Source organism: Gallinula chloropus (genome assembly GCF_964237585.1).
Source record: "Gallinula chloropus genome assembly, chromosome: 2".
NCBI lineage: Eukaryota > Metazoa > Chordata > Aves > Gruiformes > Rallidae > Gallinula > Gallinula chloropus.
This window is the reverse complement of record NC_140086.1, coordinates 41,998,167-42,015,757: the sequence shown is the minus strand read 5'-3', so window position 1 is coordinate 42,015,757 and position 17,591 is coordinate 41,998,167. Positions and strand designations below refer to the sequence as shown.

At 42.4% G+C, this 17,591-nt stretch overlaps 1 protein-coding gene across 1 annotated transcript in view; it reads left to right on the top strand.

The window, feature by feature from the left end:
- Window positions 1–17,591, top strand: part of LYN (LYN proto-oncogene, Src family tyrosine kinase) — a gene marked incomplete at its 3' end in the record, with an annotated part of 55,106 nt that overhangs the window by 14,089 nt on the left and 23,426 nt on the right. Inside the window, exons 2-8 of the mRNA XM_084279801.1 lie at window positions 6,708–6,844; window positions 8,059–8,107; window positions 8,200–8,305; window positions 8,649–8,747; window positions 8,842–8,945; window positions 10,400–10,549; window positions 12,205–12,357. Of these exons, the coding sequence (XP_084135927.1) occupies window positions 6,713–6,844; window positions 8,059–8,107; window positions 8,200–8,305; window positions 8,649–8,747; window positions 8,842–8,945; window positions 10,400–10,549; window positions 12,205–12,357 (793 nt within the window). The 5' untranslated portion in view covers window positions 6,708–6,712. The remainder of the gene's footprint in view (window positions 1–6,707; window positions 6,845–8,058; window positions 8,108–8,199; window positions 8,306–8,648; window positions 8,748–8,841; window positions 8,946–10,399; window positions 10,550–12,204; window positions 12,358–17,591) is intronic.

The following is a 17,591-nucleotide window of genomic DNA, read 5'->3' as shown; positions in this document are numbered from 1 at the left end:
TCACATAAGGGATAAATTCAGTTTATGAGGCATAGAAATGATATAATCCAGACCTATCTATATAAAAAAAAGAGATTAAAATATGTGAGGTAAGGGGTGACTGAGACATACATAACCATTTCAGCAGAAAGGCAAGGGAACAAGCTGCTTAAGTTCCCCTAGTTGGTTGCCAGTGCAAAAACAAGATGTAGGAAGTGAAACAAGCCCAAGCTGACCCAGGATTTCTGTGTTTGCAAGAGTCTAGTTTGATGAAAGTTAGCAGGCAGTCAGGGCTTACAGTAAAACTTAAATGTGTGTACACGTATATATTTTATTACATATCATTATAAAGATATATATACATATTTTAAATATTTTAATATATGCATCATTAATTGCAGGCAGAAGAAAAAGGCTGAACAAAACCAAAACTGATTTTTTTTCACACAAGCAAGGAATAGGTATTAACTTCTGTTCAGTTACTGTCTGATTTAATTCTCTCCCATGACTCTCTCCCTCAACTTAATTTATGTCACTCTTATTCTCACTCCAGCCTAGTAGCACAACTGCGTTGGGACTGTGGAGATACGTGCAGAGCAGTACAGATGAGGAATGCCAAGCCCCACACCTCAGCTGAAACTCCTCCTCTGTGTTCCTTTGCTGCTCTGCACCGTGTGGAGATGGGTCAAAAAGGAACCCATTTCCCAGAGATGTTCCTCCTCACAGTCCTAATAACAATGGTGAAGTTAACATAGCAAGGAAGCAGGTTAACATAGCAAGGAAGTCAATAATAAAGGTTAAGATAGATTAATTCCTTAAATTGAATATTTTTTTCCATTTTTTTTTCATGGAATGGTAAACTAGAGCAGTAAATGTATGTACCAAGTTGGGTGAAGATACTGAGAAGTTGGTGTCCTTGAGCAGAGTCGGCTTACAGTTCTTCTTCTACAGCAGTTTGAGACTTAAGCTGATCATTCTGAATTTGTTTTTCAAGACAATTCTGCCTTGACCTTGAAGGTAATGCAGAGAAGTCTTACATTCTTGATTATTCAGGAGTTCAAAAGCAAAACACCAGGCCAGAATGATCTGTCTGAATCAAGGGAAGGAAAAGGAGTCCTTTTCAATTTGTGAAAGGCAAGTTAAAATATAAAATTATGTACCCTTCTGCTCTCTAAGTTGCTTTAAAGCTCCAGGTTTAAAACCAGTTGTTTGGGGTTTTTTAATATATAGGTGTAAACATTTGCTTCCTGTTGTTTGATACAAAAGATTAAATATAGAGCAACGTTCAAGACTCACCAATTATTCTGAGTCTTGTTTTCTGGGGGTTTTATTTTGGTTTTTGGGGGGCTTTTTTGGGGTTTGGGTTTTTTTTTCTTTCTTTATACTTCTTAATGCACTGACTGTTTCTTACTTCTGCTGCTGAGGAGCATCTTTTTATGTATATATATATGCATAAGAAATACTGGGTTTTTTAATGAGTTTACTGTTTATAAACCTTGCAATCGAGTACAAGTTTATTTATGTACCTGTTTCAAAAACATACCTATGTATCCTTTAAAAGCTTAAGCCACCCACAGAACTGGGTTTTATACACAATTACTGACATTTCGAACAACAGATATTTGATACAATTGAGTTGCTTGTATACTCTCTGTTTAGTTGTAATTCTTTAAAAAGTTATTTTATTGTTGGGAAAGCCAAAGCATAAGCTATTTTAGTTGGGTTTTTTTTTAAAGTTTGCATTTTCTACAAAGATTAAAATGAAGGCACTCTGACCTGTTGGAAAACCTGTGAGGATTTGAAAATCGTTTTCATGAAGACGTGACTTTGATCAAGAAAAGCCTGGACATGTCAGGTGGATTTTTAGGATATTTTTTTTTTTCTAATGTGCACTGTAAATACTGTAAGTAACGGAATCGCAAGGAGAACAGTTGTGACCACGAGCAAAATGACAAATGAGATCGGCTTTGTAGATGATGTGAGGGATAAGCACTGGGAGGAAATGAAACCTCAGATGCTGCTGATGGTGGACGGACAGGCAAGGGTCACATGAACCTTTACCGCTGTGGCGTTAGACACAGACTCTGTTGGCAGTATAGCAAAGGCAGATAAAGCAGCAGCATTTTGGGGATAGACAGCAGCTTTTAACCCTGGAGAAATGTTGCACTAGCTCCCCGTGATCTGGTTTGAAACGAAGACCCAAGTGCTGCTGTGGCAAGATGAGATAGGGAATTCAGTGGGGGGAAATGAGAGGCAGATGCTTCTGTAGACATCAGACTTGGTGTCTGTGGAACAACCTGCTGCAGAGGGTCTGTGCAATGGTGTTTCAAAGGGTGCCTGATCTTAGATTCTTGTCACCACGCTGCAGATGTTGACTCAAGTACCTGTCCTTACCGTGTAGTCTTGAAATACCATATGCTACTTTTTTAGCTATCTGTTTATAGAAGTTAGTGGCTCTGCTGTACAGAGTTTTAATTAAATGTTTACCTTTCATGTCTAGAGGCGTGGACAGGACAAAAAGATAAAAAGCATGGATGAAAAGTGGTGTCTTCTGTATTGCAAAACTGTTGGAAGGGGAAACGTCTCACTAGGGACTGACAGCATTTCCTCTGATGTCTGAATTATTTTTATCTTTGACAATACCATAGTTTCGGTGCTTTGCTCTCTGGATTACTCTTTGCATAACAGATTCTCTTTCTCTCTTTATCTGTACAAAACGTTTCCTTGTTGCTCATTGTGATACAGCAACAGAGAGCCATGCAAATAAACATTTTACGACAAGTGAAATATTTTATTTATGCACAAACTTCCTCCCTTCAGATTTTCCTTATGACTGCTGCACAAACTAAGAAGGATGTACACTGCTTACACATTTTGTATTTCACAGCTTTTATTGTATGGGCAATTTACTAGGGTCAAACTTCTGTGAAGTTAACTTTGATAACGATACATAGCATTTTGAAATCCATTCCAATGTGTTTCAATTGAAACTCTCCCGTCAGCGCCCGCTGTTTATACTGGCCTGCTGAATCTTTACTTTGCTACCACTCTCAAAACCCTGGGAAAGACCCAGATCAGTTTTCATCAAAGAATGTATATGTAATGCTGTGCTGGAAACAAATACATCTGGCATTGCCAATGAACTGAGCAGAAGCCTTTGGAATCAAGACACGTTTGCTTTGGGCCTATGGCTGATCTTACGGAATTTTCAATGTGCAATCCAGAAGCCAGTGCACACAGCTTTACAGAGGGGTGGCAAGGGCAGAAATATAAGATCTTGTGGGCTTTGAAGAGTTCAAAAAACTTTCGTTTCACAGTGTCAGAAGAACACGTGCTCACTGATCCAGTTTCTACTGCTTAAAAGATATTTTTCATCTTTTTAATACTTTGTCCCTGCTGTCCATCTATGCTTGTTTAGAAGAAAACATAAGATCAGAAAATTAAATATTATATATCATATACTTAGCTATATTGATATATATTAAGAGCTGAACATTCGGTTTATATGATTGCATATTTTTCACATCTGTTTTGTAAGATTTAACAGGCTTGTTTTATAAAGAAGCTAAAACTCGGGACATGTCTACATTAGAATCATACAATGAATCATAGAATGGCATGGGTTGGAAGGGACCCCAGGGATCATAAAGCTACAATCCCCCTGCCACAGGTTGCCAAGGGCCCCATCCAACCTGGCCTTGAACACTTCCAGGGATGGGGCATCCACCACCTCTCTGGGCAGCCTGTTCCAGCACCTCACCACTCTCTCTGTAAAAAAACTTCCCCCAAATATCTAATCTAAACCTTCCTTCCTTTAGCTTTAGTCCATTCCCCCTTGTCCTGCCATTATCTACCCTTTTTAAAAGTTGATTGCCCTCCTGTTTGTATGTTCCCTTCAGGTACTGGAAGGCTGATTAGCACTTTAATGAGATCGGGATCCCATTCCTGAAGCGGTTGCCAGGCTGTAGTTTATGTCATGGGGCAGACTCGGAGCACAGGAAGAGGACAGGTTTAGGAAGATGTACTGCAAGGCTTACTTTTAAAGAAACCCTAGCTGCAGTCTTGCTCCAGCTGAATGTTCAGTCATTGGGGCTATACTGGAGCAACCCCAGGGGATAACACCCCTCAAAGCTGGTGTGGGCTTCAGCACCAGCTGCCGGGGCTGTTAGCTCACGTAGACCTAGAGGAGTCCTGGGAGTGTTATCTCTCACTGTATTCTCCTGATTTCCCATTACACTGAGCGGATTTCTGTGGGATTACAGAGCACCTGCATATTGGCAGGTTGTTGCTACTGTCACGAACAAATGCTAACCTTGAGCTTAGCAGCACAGCCTCACAGCAGGCTTAAGTTACAGCTAGCTGTTCACGTGCTTAGAGCTGCAGAAAAAGAAAAGCTGAATAAAAATCCTTTTGTCTGAGTTCACACAGGCACTGGGCAGGCCGCAGTCTCTAAAGATATCTTCAGCTTTCTTACAGCAATAGGGAAAGGGACTTTTGGCTGACAGTTTAGATCAAGTTACCTTATGTCCTCCACATTAGGTGTTTCTCCTCTGGAAGCAGAATTATTCAAGAGCAAAAGGTTAGCACTTCAGTGGCTAAATACCTGATCCTGCAGATACAGCAGGTAATTAAACACTGGGCTTCCTGTTGTCAAGGGTGAGCATGCAAGCACCAGCCTGCCTGTGGGTGTACAGAAATGTTCTATGAGCCATTAGCTACAGGACACGAATCATTAACATATCCACAATTATAAATAAATATTTAAATATTTTTTAAAAAAAATTCTTCCCAGTAGTTCAAAAGAACTAGTATCTAACCCATGTAGAGCTGAGATTTTGGAAAAACCTGCCTAAGGGTGTTCTCAAAACCAAAAATTAAGCATTAAAGATATTTGCTTCAAAGGGGAGATCCTGACTGAAGGTGCTCCCTGGTGCCTTCAAACAACAACGAGAACACCAAAATATTGATTCACAGGAGGAGGAAGCTGTACTCTCTGCCTCTGTGGGATGGTGGTGCCTGGTCAGTGCCTATTGATTTTCTGTATGATTCTTTTAATTTTTAATTCAAGAGAAGATGAGTAGAGGGACAATGAGTTCTCATGCTGCTTTTAAACTGGTGTCACAGTTCACTTCATCACTACTAAGGTCCTATGAAAACCTGAGATCTGTTGGCAAGAGATGTCAGATAATTTCCAGAAATGGTAGGAGAGGAGCGACTTCCCTCACGTATTTAGAAGCAAACATTCTGCCTGTGGATAGGTCAGTTCATCTGCCATGATGTGGTGTTTCCTCAGCAGCAGGATGGGAGATTACATGGAGGTGATGTGGGAAGTTGAGACCTGACGGGTAGGAGTGTTCGTGGCCCTGGTTTTCTGCGGTAGTCAGTTAGGATTATGATTATCATTGGTATTTTTACAAAAGTACAAATATTAATACAGACCCAGAGCAATCTGGCTAATTGTCTGACCCGTGGGGGTAGGGTGTGCTAGGCACCATCCCATTGAAACAGTGGTGTCTGCAAGTGGGGCACCTCTGCTACTTCAACTGTGTACTTTGATGACCTTTTCTATTGTAGAGATGAAGGTAGAAGCGAGGTGTAGTGTAGGCTGTAACAGCCTGCTTTAGCTTCTCCAACCGTCTTTTTACTCAGTGCTGTACATACACTGAGCTCTTATTTTAGGTTTTACATTGTTCTTCAAAGAACTGGCTTTAAAGATTAATTAGGGCAGGGGGGGAGTGAGAGTGTGTGCCTGCAAGGGAAAATGTGACTGTGAACCTAGCATTAGAGCACTGACCTGAAAGGAGGGAGAGAGGAAGGAAGGAGAGGTTTGAAAAGCATTCGTAGTGGATTCTTTGAAGAGTAAGTATAATTACACTCCTCTGAGGGAGGAATATAGGGATGATGTTGTATATGTGTTTGCTGAAGTACTATGTAATTACATCATGGGATTAGCGGTCAGGTTCCAGTCATGCAGATGCTAACAGCTGTATCTCATCGGGTTTAGCAGGGATGCACATCCAGAGAGAAGGATTAGCTTTCTAAACTGTGCTGAAGGAGAGAGAGGCGCGTGCTGATTTGCTGTCACCGATACGCACATCAGCTATTTTAACAGGCCTGTTTGAACAAGGCGATTCATTACTGAAGGCCACAGTAGCAGCGTATCTCCCATGGAGCTGGGACTGCATGAGCCATCAGCCTCGTGTGAGACGGGGATCTGCATCAAGCTGCGCTCCCTGTCAGAGTGGCATATGCAAAAACCAAGCAGGGAGATGCAGGCGTTGCTACCTCCAGCTGCAGTTCTCAGCATTTGGGCTGGAATTTTGTCCTACATCTTCTGAAGCAGCCTTTTCTCTAAAACATACAGAACTAAGTTGTCACTACAGTAATTGCATTTTGCTTGTATCTGTTCTGAAGCTCACAGAAGTATCAGAAAGACGTCAGGGGGGTTGGGGAGGAAAGGGGCGGGTGTTGGTGAGAAAATATGGTGTATCTGAAAATGTTGAAATGGTGAGCATTTTGAAACATTTACTTCACCTGTAGCTTGAGACGAGAAGTAATTTCTTTCCTTTGCAGCCAAAAAGAGCTTTCAGTGTGTGTTCCTAACCTTCGGTGAACTATTGTGTACGAAGAGGAAGTGTGTTTTTGCTGCATAGCCCAGATGATTGCGTAGGAAATGGCTTGGATAACAGCGTAACGTGTTTTGTTTAATACCTTTTTTATTCCAACAGGAAATATGGGATGTATAAAATCAAAAAGGAAAGAGAATCTGCATGGAGATGGGCTAGATTTGAAGAATCAACCAGTACGTAAAACTGAACGAACTATTTATGTGAGGGATCCAACGTCCAATAAACAGCAAAGGCCAGTAAGTAGATAGTCTCAGGGGAGAATTCCAGTAGCAAGATCAAAACATGACTGGCATAACTTAAATTTCAATCCAAAGCATGTGCATGAAGAAATTCAAATTGATCATTAGTCCACAATTGGGCTCTTAGTGTTGTGCAGTTCACCCTCAATGAATAAGTACTTCAATAAATAACAAATAGAAATTGGCATTTTGATGTTTAATGACTTCATGCTTGTCATCGTTTTTTGCATGCAAACAGTAATCCTTGGCAATGCTTAATCCGGATGTGGCAATGGCTGTAGAAAAACGCTAGGTGACTTTAGGAAACCTGAAGTAGTTTAGAACCATTTTTAAAAGCATTGGTGTTGGGTTTTTAATAGCCATGGGATCCAGTTGTTGCTTATTCTCTTTAAAAAGGCTGAGGTAATCACGAGCGATTCTTTTCCAGCTCTAGTCAGCTTTCCTTTTACCCGCTGGCGGGCTGTACTTGTCCTTGCACGAGGTGTGTAGGTAAGCATGAGAAGGGAGCGGGGGGTACAGAGATGAGGGAGGAACAGGCCAATGGCAGGTCCATGCATGCTGCCTGGAGCCAGGAAGGGAGGCTGCTGGGCAGCGCAGCCCTGCCAGGTGCCAAGTGGGTTTGCTGTTTTGCAGGTTGACCAGCACCCTTTTTCCCCCCCCTCCCTCTCTGCTATGCTGAGGAAACCGCATTTCTGACCTTGCTCGTGGTCCGTGTTCTCCACGGATGTGAAGGCCACCCTTCTCCCTGGCCTCACCAGCTGGCACACTGGAATCCGTGTGCTCGTGGTCAACATACACACATCACAACATCACTGCTCACAGTTTTTTTAATTACTTTTTGTGCCTCTCAGAATCTTAGCAACCTAACTGCGCTTCTAGTTCTTTAGCATGACAGCTATGTGTAAATAACTGTCCTGTTAAAGTGCCCTGCTAAAGCCGCTTCAGCAGAAGCCACAAAACTGTTAACTTCCTCCCCACAGCTTGTGTCACACCTTCCCGAGGTCCGAGTTGCTCAATTCAAAATCTAGTGGGGACTTGTTACTTTTTGATGTCGTTACTCGCTTTTGAAGAATGGTGGGAAAGGATCTGAGCGTTTCCTTTCAATTTAAGACATGTAAGATGATGCTGAAGCAACTGAACGATATGTAATTGTAATATAAAACTGTGGCCAAGATCTACAACTGCTTAATGAAAGACCTATTTTATTGTAGGCAAATCCCGAAGCACAGCTCTTACCGGGACAGAGGTTTGTCACTGAAGGTATGTTCCCTTAGGAATCTTACTGCTGTGTGCTGCGCCTGTGTCAGCCTGCCAAATACTGCAAACGTGCCTTTGGCTTTCTACCTTTGCAGACACAGAGGAGCATGGAGTCATTGTGGTAGCTTTGTATCCCTATGATGGCATTCACGAAGACGACTTGTCCTTCAAGAAAGGAGAAAAACTGAAAGTTATCGAGGAGTAAGTATGACATACTGATTGTACTGCAGTTTTTCTTTGCACTCATCTAATTGCCTTCATAATTTTTTTTATATCCTCTTAACATGACTGTATCAACTGTAAGGGAGCTCCCTACAATTAACAAGTTTGTGAAAAGACAAACACGTATGGAGCACCTGGTAGGACTTGGCAGCTGCCCTCGGTAACAGTGACCAAACATGGATCTGGTGGAGGCAATGTCTTCTCAGGGGGAAAGATGCTGCTTCTCTCTCCGGCACAGGCAAAGCTCTCAGAATGGTAGAGCCCAAATAACACCTTATCTTTCTCCTTTCCTGTGAATACTACTGTTGTTTCTGTTTTTCAGGCAGGGAGAATGGTGGAGAGCAAAATCTCTCACAACGAGGAAGGAAGGCTTCATTCCCAGCAACTACGTAGCAAAAGTAAACACCTTGGAAACAGAAGAGTAAGTTCCACCTTGGCAAACTTCTTCACCCTGGTGGTGTATCCTTTGTGGGCAGGGGAAAGAAAGGGTTCTGACTCCTCGGAATGTTTTTCAGATGGTTCTTCAAAGACATCACCCGGAAAGATGCAGAAAGACTACTCTTGGCTCCTGGAAATAGTCCTGGATCTTTCCTTATCAGGGAAAGCGAAACATTAAAAGGTAGGCTTTGGGATGGGTTACTCTGGAATTGATGATGGAGTTAAAATACAGTCAGTCTTCACAAAAGTTGGCATCAGGTGGCACTGGGCGCAGAGCAGTCCTAGGGTGTCCTATTGTGTGAATTTTCCCCAGTTATGTAGGAGTGAGAAGGATGAGAAAATCACCAGGAACAGAGAGGAGAGACTTATAGGTTATCACCCAAAGTTGAGAGAGGGAAAAAAAAAGTGTGTGTGAGCAATTCCACTGACAAGAAGCAGGAATGAAAGAAATGAGAGATCTCTTCCTAACTTCTGTGATTCCTTTACCAAAGGACATTTTCACTGTGCATAGTAGGTGCTGCATTTTACAGTCTCCCATTATTGGGTCTGTATCCATCTCTATGAGCTTTAAAATGCAGTTACTGCACAGTGAGTGTTTACACTTCTGCACTCTAGCATGATTTTTTTTTTTCCAAAAGCTTTTTGATAGAGATTTCTGCTGTAGACAAAGTTCTGGATACTGAAAAGCTTAGCAAAGTCTCATGACTCTTTGACTGAGACTTTCAGAGGAGCATATGAGGTTCTGCCCCAGCATCTGGACTCTGACAGCAGCCTGACTGGCTTCTCCAGTTGAATACATGCATCAATGCATGCAGTGGATTGTATGTCTGTCCTCTCCAGAGGGGTGGTTTTTCTGGCCCTAACACTGCTGATTCTTGATTAGGTAGCTCTCGGTAATGGGCCCAGATCACTGTTTCTGTGGGCTGAAATGAAGACGGATATCTAAATTCAACATAGGCTGGTAGGAGCAAAGTAAAATACCCCCAGAATCTTTCTGTCACTGCATCTGAGTGTGGTGAGAGAGAAGGGACTGGGTGGTGGCTGAAAATGGGTAACAAGAGCTGTACGAGTAGAAAAAATCAAAAGCTCTGCAGCTTAGGGTACATGCTCTACTGCTCCATCTTAAATCCCAGGTGAGGTGAGGCTCCCTTGGACTGTCAGATCTGCACTCTCTCCTGGCTGTCTTAAGCCATCATCAAACTATCCTTTTGTTCGTTGGCCCATGGCATCCAGCATGTTCCTCTTCCAAAACATTTGTCTCCAAATTCCAGCCTTTGCCTGCGCAGTGGGACAAACCTGGCCTTGCTTTCCCAACCAGTTCCGCTTGAGTCAGGGGGAATTCCAGCAGATGTGCGTGTTGGGCGTGGAGCTGTCTGGCCAATGGAGCTCCTAACTTTACTGAATAAGATTGAAAAAGAAAGTGTGACTGTAAGCGTTTTGGTGAAGGGTTCAGGCCTGGCTGTTGGCTAACTTCCCCATGTTGATTGCAAAATGCTTTTTGAGGAAATAAGGGAGTAAAAAGACAAACAGAAAAAAGGGGGTTTGGTTGTTGGGGTTTTTTTTTTTAGGCTTAACTATATCTGTGGACTCTGTAGATTTGATGTCTGCTGATGATCAATCTTTCTTTATCCACAGGCAGCTATTCGCTCTCCATAAGAGACTACGATCCGCAGCACGGCGATGTTATTAAGCACTACAAAATTAGGAGTCTAGACAATGGAGGATTTTACATCTCTCCAAGAATAACTTTTCCCAACATCAATGATATGATCAAACATTATCAAAGTAAGTTACATCGGTTAGTGAATTGCTTAATAGAATGCATCCATTAGTTCCTGTGGAGGCAAAGAAATGCTTTCTTGTTTTGTTTCAAACCTTTTCATATTTTTTTCCCCTTCAATAACCTATGCCTGTGTGTTATCAAAGATAAAGTAAAACCAGTTGTAACCCAAGTAACATTGTTATCATAGTCAGATCTCATGCTACTTGCTCTGTGACATATTATTGTGAAACATTGTTTAGTCTGGAGAAGAGGAGGCTGAGACCTTATCATCACCTACAGCTACCTGACAGGAGCTTGTAGAGAGGAGGGCGATGGTCTCTTCAGCCAGGTGACAGGAGATAGGACAAGGGGATATAAAGCTGTGCCAGGGCAGGTTCAGAGTAGATATTAGAAAAAAATATTTACTAAAAGAGTTGTCAGGGCTTGGAACAGGCTGCCCAGGGAGGGGGTTGAGTCACCTTCCCTGGATGTGTTTAAAAAAAGGGTAGATGAGGTACTTAGGGATACGGTTTAGCATAGGATGGGAATGATTGGACTTGATGATCTTAAAGGTCTTTTCCAACCTACTGATTCTGTGATTCTGTGATAAAGAATAGCTTTGTAAAAAACACCCTATCAGTTTCGATTATGTGACAGTATAGTAATGATTACCTCCATTTTAAGTAAATTCATCCTGCATTTCAGGGTAAAGTTGTATTTGTGGTTACCAGAACTACTTCCAGACTTGTGAATGTCTTTTATCTGGCCTGATCGTGGATTGGTTTTACTTTCCCTATAAATTTTGTTTATTGATTTGTTGTCAGTGGTGTTTTGAAGCAATTAAATTCCATTGACTTCAAAGAAAGAAAATTGCACCCACATAGAGAATATACATTTATAATAGTATAATAATGATGCATATATTATTTATAAAATAAAAGGAAGAGGACTGGCCACAAGTTTCTACCTGTGTTTTGGCTGCAAAAGTGACTTTTCATTCTGCATAACCTCCTGGTGGGATAGCTCAAAAAATTGGGGTTTTTTTTAGCCTTGTAACAGGGAAGACAGAGTGGACAGAAAATGCAGGAGAGAAAAATCTCCTCATGATTTTTGAAATCCATGCTGAGGACTTGGCCATGAGATTTCTCCGAGTTGTTAGACATGTGTGGCAATTCTTTGGCACAGCTGGAAAACCTGAGAATTGTTCAACATTTAAATTAAAGTTATGGCTGGTCAGTGTCTGGAGAAAAACATACTGGTGACCTACTTATGCTTGTGTGCACATGTGTCTGAAACCATACTGCAAGAAAACGCAATGGCAAATTCAGCATGCGGTTCCCAAGTCTGGCTCCAGCATCTTTATTAACATGCTGCCAGTAATCAGGTTTATATTGTGTTTATTTGGTACAAATTGCACCAAAACCCCTTAATAACATGACGGTAACTAGATGCACGTGACACATCTTTATTAAATGGTTTTCTGAATACCAAACTTCAGTTCAGAGGTACTTAAAGCTATGTGAAAGCACCAGAAAGGTTGCATTTTCATCAAGGCAGCTGATTATTTTGAACATTACATTTTGAGCTTGTTTGCTCACACCTGCAATTGAGAGATGCTTGTAATCTGAGGCCCAGAAGCGTAACAAATTTTCTGTTTTGTTTTCCCTTTGCAAACCAGAGCAATCAGATGGCTTATGCAGAAAGTTGGAAAAAGCTTGTATTAGTCCCAAGCCTCAAAAACCATGGGATAAAGATGCATGGGAAATTCCACGGGAATCGATTAAATTAGTGAAGAAACTTGGAGCTGGTCAGTTTGGAGAAGTCTGGATGGGTAAGTTTATTCCTTTGAAATGTGTATTCATTCATTCAGAAACATAATGGACATGAACCTGGTCCAATATACTTGTAGACCAGCTCAGTCAGGCCCAGAATACACCTTCTCATGGGGAGAAAGTGTTTGGGAGGGGGAAGATACCAGACAGTGATGCAGAACAAATCCTTTGGTGTCTTTTAAAGGAAAAAATAGTGAGTAAGCACTGTAATTTACAAGGTCCGAGGCAATGGCAGAGGGGGTGGGGGTGGGGGTGGTGGTTGTGCTTTGTGGGGGAAGTAGGAGGTGACTCTCGATTCTCGAAACTGATGAGCCTTACAGAAATGTATTTCAAATTAGAAAGTGGTAAAGAAGATGAAATAAGAAGAAACCAGGTCTTTTAGTGAATTATGTATAGAGCTTTCATTGTCTCTTGTAAAGAAGATGCTGCGATGCGATGCATGGGACTGCCGTACTGGGTGAAAAAGGGACATTAAATGCAAGGTTATTGTCTGCCAGTTTTCTGCTCAGGAAGTAGGTGACTTAGGTAGTAAGATTTGAAACTGATCACCCCCTATCTTGGATTATCATGCAAGTCCCCAGTAATGGAAGTGTCTCAAGACTCACAAGTTGTAAATGTTAATACATACCTTGCAAAACATTATAGCCATAAGCATTATATCTGTAATTAGCTTTCATTGCTTATAAACAGTATTTTCTCAGCCTCAGTGACTTCTTCTGGCAAGGGGCTCTGACCAGTATCTAATCACTTTCGACAAAAATTATCTAACTCTCTTGCCTTTTAAATGTGGCTTATTCAGGCATCTGGGTGTTCGTCTTGGGCTCCATATTGCATGTTCTGTGTACTACTAGTCACACTTACACACTTGCTACCAGTTGCCATTTTACTTGGGAAGCAATATGGTAAGAAGGTAAGCTATACCTTCCTCCCAAAGTTTTTGTTGGGATGTTTTTTCAGGCCAAATCCTGCTCTTAGTCCATCCCTGAATCTCATTTTTGGGATGTTATATTTAAATAGGAATAAAATTGCTACAGTTCTAGTAATACTAGATGATGATGGTGGCAGTGATGATGATGAAGACAGGGAATTTCTGAGCAACTTGAAAGCGTACCCCAAAGTTTACCAGAAGACACAAAGCCATGAAGGAGTCTCTGGTGCTGTGCAGGAGTGCAGCAGTGCGATGTGAGTGTCATTGCTTTGAAGAGATGCTAACATTTAGAAAAGTAAAGCACAGAGCAGCGCTGTTTGTGTGGCAGATTCCACGCACGGCTACAGTAGCGTCAATCAGAAAGCACTAATTCAGTATTTTGACACAGATCATGTAAAAAAATGCAACACCTCTATAATATATTATTGCTAAATTCGTCCTCTTAACTGCCTTCATGAGAAAACACTTAAGGAACCCTCTAGCTGTGATATACGTAAGTGACGATTTACATACTAGTCAAGACAAGCGTCAGCCACTGCACAGTATATTTCTGTCTAATAAGCCAGGGCAAGAAATGTTTAACCACCGCTGAAATGCTGGGAGAGACTTTGTAGCAGAAGGTGATCACCTGCTTGAAAACGTAGAGCGTTTTGGGAAGTGACTACTTCTGCAGACACACACACACACACACACACACACACACACACACACACACACACACACACACACACACACACACACACACATATATAAAGGCATCAAACTTTAAAAGGGTTCAACTTTCTGGTTCAAGATGTTTCCTCTTGTTTGTGTCATCATTTGAAGATCTAAATCCGGCCTAACCCCCTGCATCTGAATTGCTGCACTGTGAGAAAAATTAATGTACTGTGAAAGCGATCGCTGTGTTTCCTCTTCTCTGCTTGCTTTCTGAAGCGAGAGGAGCTGATTTGCATGGTGCAGGTCCTCTCGAATCAGGAGCGTGGTTAATCTTAGAACCAGGGAAGACCAAGCTGGCAAAGACGTGTTAGGTCAGCTGTGCGGTGGAGGGTATCAACAAACACTGTGTGTTGTAACGGCGGCCAACCAGGGGCATCAGGAGTTATGGAGGGGTACTGAGAAATTAACCTAGAGCTGCTCTTAATGAGGGAGCTAGTTGTTACACCTCTCCTTATACAGAACAAAATTATTTTGAAGCTGTGGTGTGAATTAAGGAGAAATATTATTCCATAGTTTAATTATTAAGGAAGCATCTTCTCAATGAAGGGTACCGAGAATTGTGGTTTGAGAGAGAACAGCATCCTGTTCAGAAGAACTGGGCTCCCCAGCAAAGAGAGATACAAAGCTACTGGAGAGAGTCCAGTGAAAGGCCATAAAGATGATGAGGAGACTGGAGCATCTCTCCTGTGAGGAAAGGCTGAGAGAGCTGGGCCTGTTCTGCCTGGAGACGTGAAGGCTTGGGGGCTTCTCATCATTGCGTACAAATATTGAAGGGAAGGAGCAAAGAGGACAGAGACAGACTCATGTTGTGGGTGCCCAGTGATAGGACCAGAGGCAATGGGCATAACCAGAGGAGTTTTTCTTTGAACATCAGAGGACGCCAGGGTGTTGGTTGACTGATGACTGGGTATGAGCCAGTAGTGTGCCCAGGTGGCCAGGAAGGCCAACGGCATCCTGGCTTGTATCAGAAACAGTGTGGCCAGTAGGTCTAGGGAACTGATTGTGCCACTGTATATTGGTGAGGCCAAACCTTGAATGCTGTGTCCAGTTCTGTGCCACTCACTACAAGAAGGACATCGAGGTCCTGGACCATGTCCAGAGAAGGGTAATGAGGCTGGTGAAGGGGCTGGAGGGCAAATTTTATGAGGAGCAGCTGAGGGAGCTGGGGATGTTTAGCCTGGATAAGAGGCTGAGGGGAGACCTTATCACTGTGTATGATTATCTGAAAGGAGGTTGTAAAGAGGTGGGAGATGGTCTCTTCAGCCAAGTGACAGCCAAGTGATAGATGATAGGACAAGGGGAAATGGCACAAAGCTGCACCGGGGCAGGTTCAGATTAGATGTTAGGAAAAAGTTCTTCACTGAAAGAGTTGTCAGGACTTGGAACTAGCTGCCTGGGGAGGTAGTTGAGTCATCATCCCTGGATGTGTTTAAAAGGCAGGTAGGTGAGGTACTTGGAGATATGTTTTAATTCCGGTAGTCAATGATATTAAAGGTCTTTTCCAACCTAGTCATTCTGTGATCTGGAAACACTTTTACACGAGTGTGACTGAGCACTGACATAGGTTGTCCAGGGAGGTTGTGGAGTCTCCATCCTTGGAGATATTAAAAAGCCAACTGGACACAGTCCTGGACAACTAGCTGTGGGTGATGGCCCTGCTGGATCAGGAGAGTTGGACCAGATGCCCTCCAGAGATCTCTTCCAACCTCAGCTCTTCCGTGATTCTGTGATATGTGGAGAGATAGAGATAATACTGTTACTGCAGTGTGAAGATTTGCCGGTGTTCTTTTATAGACTTTTCTTTTTAGTTCATCCATAAGTATGCTTTTGGCTTCCTAGTTGACCTCCTCTTGCAAGTTTTGGAGGAAGTTCGCTTATGTTATGGGAGAACAAAGGAAAGTCTAGGAACAAAATCCAGACTTCCATGTCCTCCAGGAACTTGGCTGTGCTACTTCTGAATGCACCTGTGAACCTGTGCAGAGAATCTTTGTCACTAATGAAGTAGGTAGGTGAATCTCCTCCTGCTTCGAAGAGTTTCTTTTACACAGAGGAAACTTGCTGTGAAGGACCATCAGTTTCCCAGTTTTGTATATCACTACAAGGGCATTTAATATCTTTCTTCATTACATCTATGTGTAATTTAATCATTTTATAAAGCTGTGCTGTCAGGACAGATGAAAACAGCATGGCAGGTTGTGTTCACATTTTATGCACTGCACCATGGAAGCAGTTAGGAAGCTGCAGCCTGTGCTTTCTGCCTTCACATTGAATGGGCTGTATGGACATGAGTTGGAGATGGAGCCACCATTGCCTTCCTCTGGTCTTCAGCTGAATGATAACTGCAGTTGACGAAGGAGGAGTGATGTGCTGAGATGTGCTAGGATGCAGAGAAGCTGCTGCTCTTCCTCAGTTTCTTCTTCATTGAGCTTTTGAGAAATACTGTACCTCCTGCAGTCATTGTGGCCTGAGACGTTATCTGGCTTTTCACAGTGCCATACCTCCAGGGCTCAAACACATTGCTGCCAGTATAACCTTGCAGGGAATTGTTGCAAAGACAGAGAAAGAGAGCTACATCTTGTAGGCTTGTTCACAAAGTTGTTCATCTTTAGTCCTGGACATCTGGTCAGAAACGGTAGGCTTGACCTCCTCACTGTCACAATTTCCTATCGCAGCCTGTCCTGGTTAAGTCCATGCAATAATTTGGTGGCAACTGGGCCATCCAAGATACTATACTGTCCAAGTGATCATAAATACATGAAACAACTTTTTTTGAGGATTCTTTTGTAGCAGGTAGAGAAAAACACAGCTCTCTCTCATTACACCCCTCAGACTTACATACTGTTGCTCGCTTCACATTTAACTTTTACGAAAGCCTAGAGGGTGGAGAGACTTGCTGGCTGCCATGGCATGAAAGGGTTTTTGACATTGGAGTTTGGTGCATCTGGGCACCTTCTCTAGCGACGCGACGAGCCAGAGTGGCGTTGCGAGCGCGGCGTCCATGTTTTATGCATTTTTGTTCTTAGTGTGCACTGATATGATGTGACCCATAATGTTCTGCAGTGTTAATAATCCATGAAGAGAATTCTCAAGCAGGGCTAAGAGACAAGTTAACCAGCCAAAGGGAGCCATTACGCTGTATTTTATTGATGAGACACGTTTTGCTTGTATCTCAGGTATAAAAGATTCTCTCATTCGGTGCTCCCCAAGTTAGAATGTAAGTAATAGGCAGTTTGGAGGTGTATTTTCTTATGCAAGCTGTTAGAAGAACCATACTGCAGAAATACCATTGTTAAAATAAATAAAAGACGTCTAAAAAGAAAGAAAACTTGCTTGGTACGAGGTGGTACATCTCATCACTGTCAGAAATGGATTATTTTCTGTGTGTACATAAACTCAATGCTACTTGTAAGCAATATGAATCATATGCTGGATGCTCTAGATGTGAGCAAGAATTTCATTGCTTACCTCTCTTTTTGAATTCGTGTTCAGGCAGCAAACTGACCATGTCTGTTCCTATCACATGGCAGGGAATACTGTGACGCAGCCAGCTCTGGGCTTTCACCCAGGGCCAGGCTCAGTTCAGCAAAG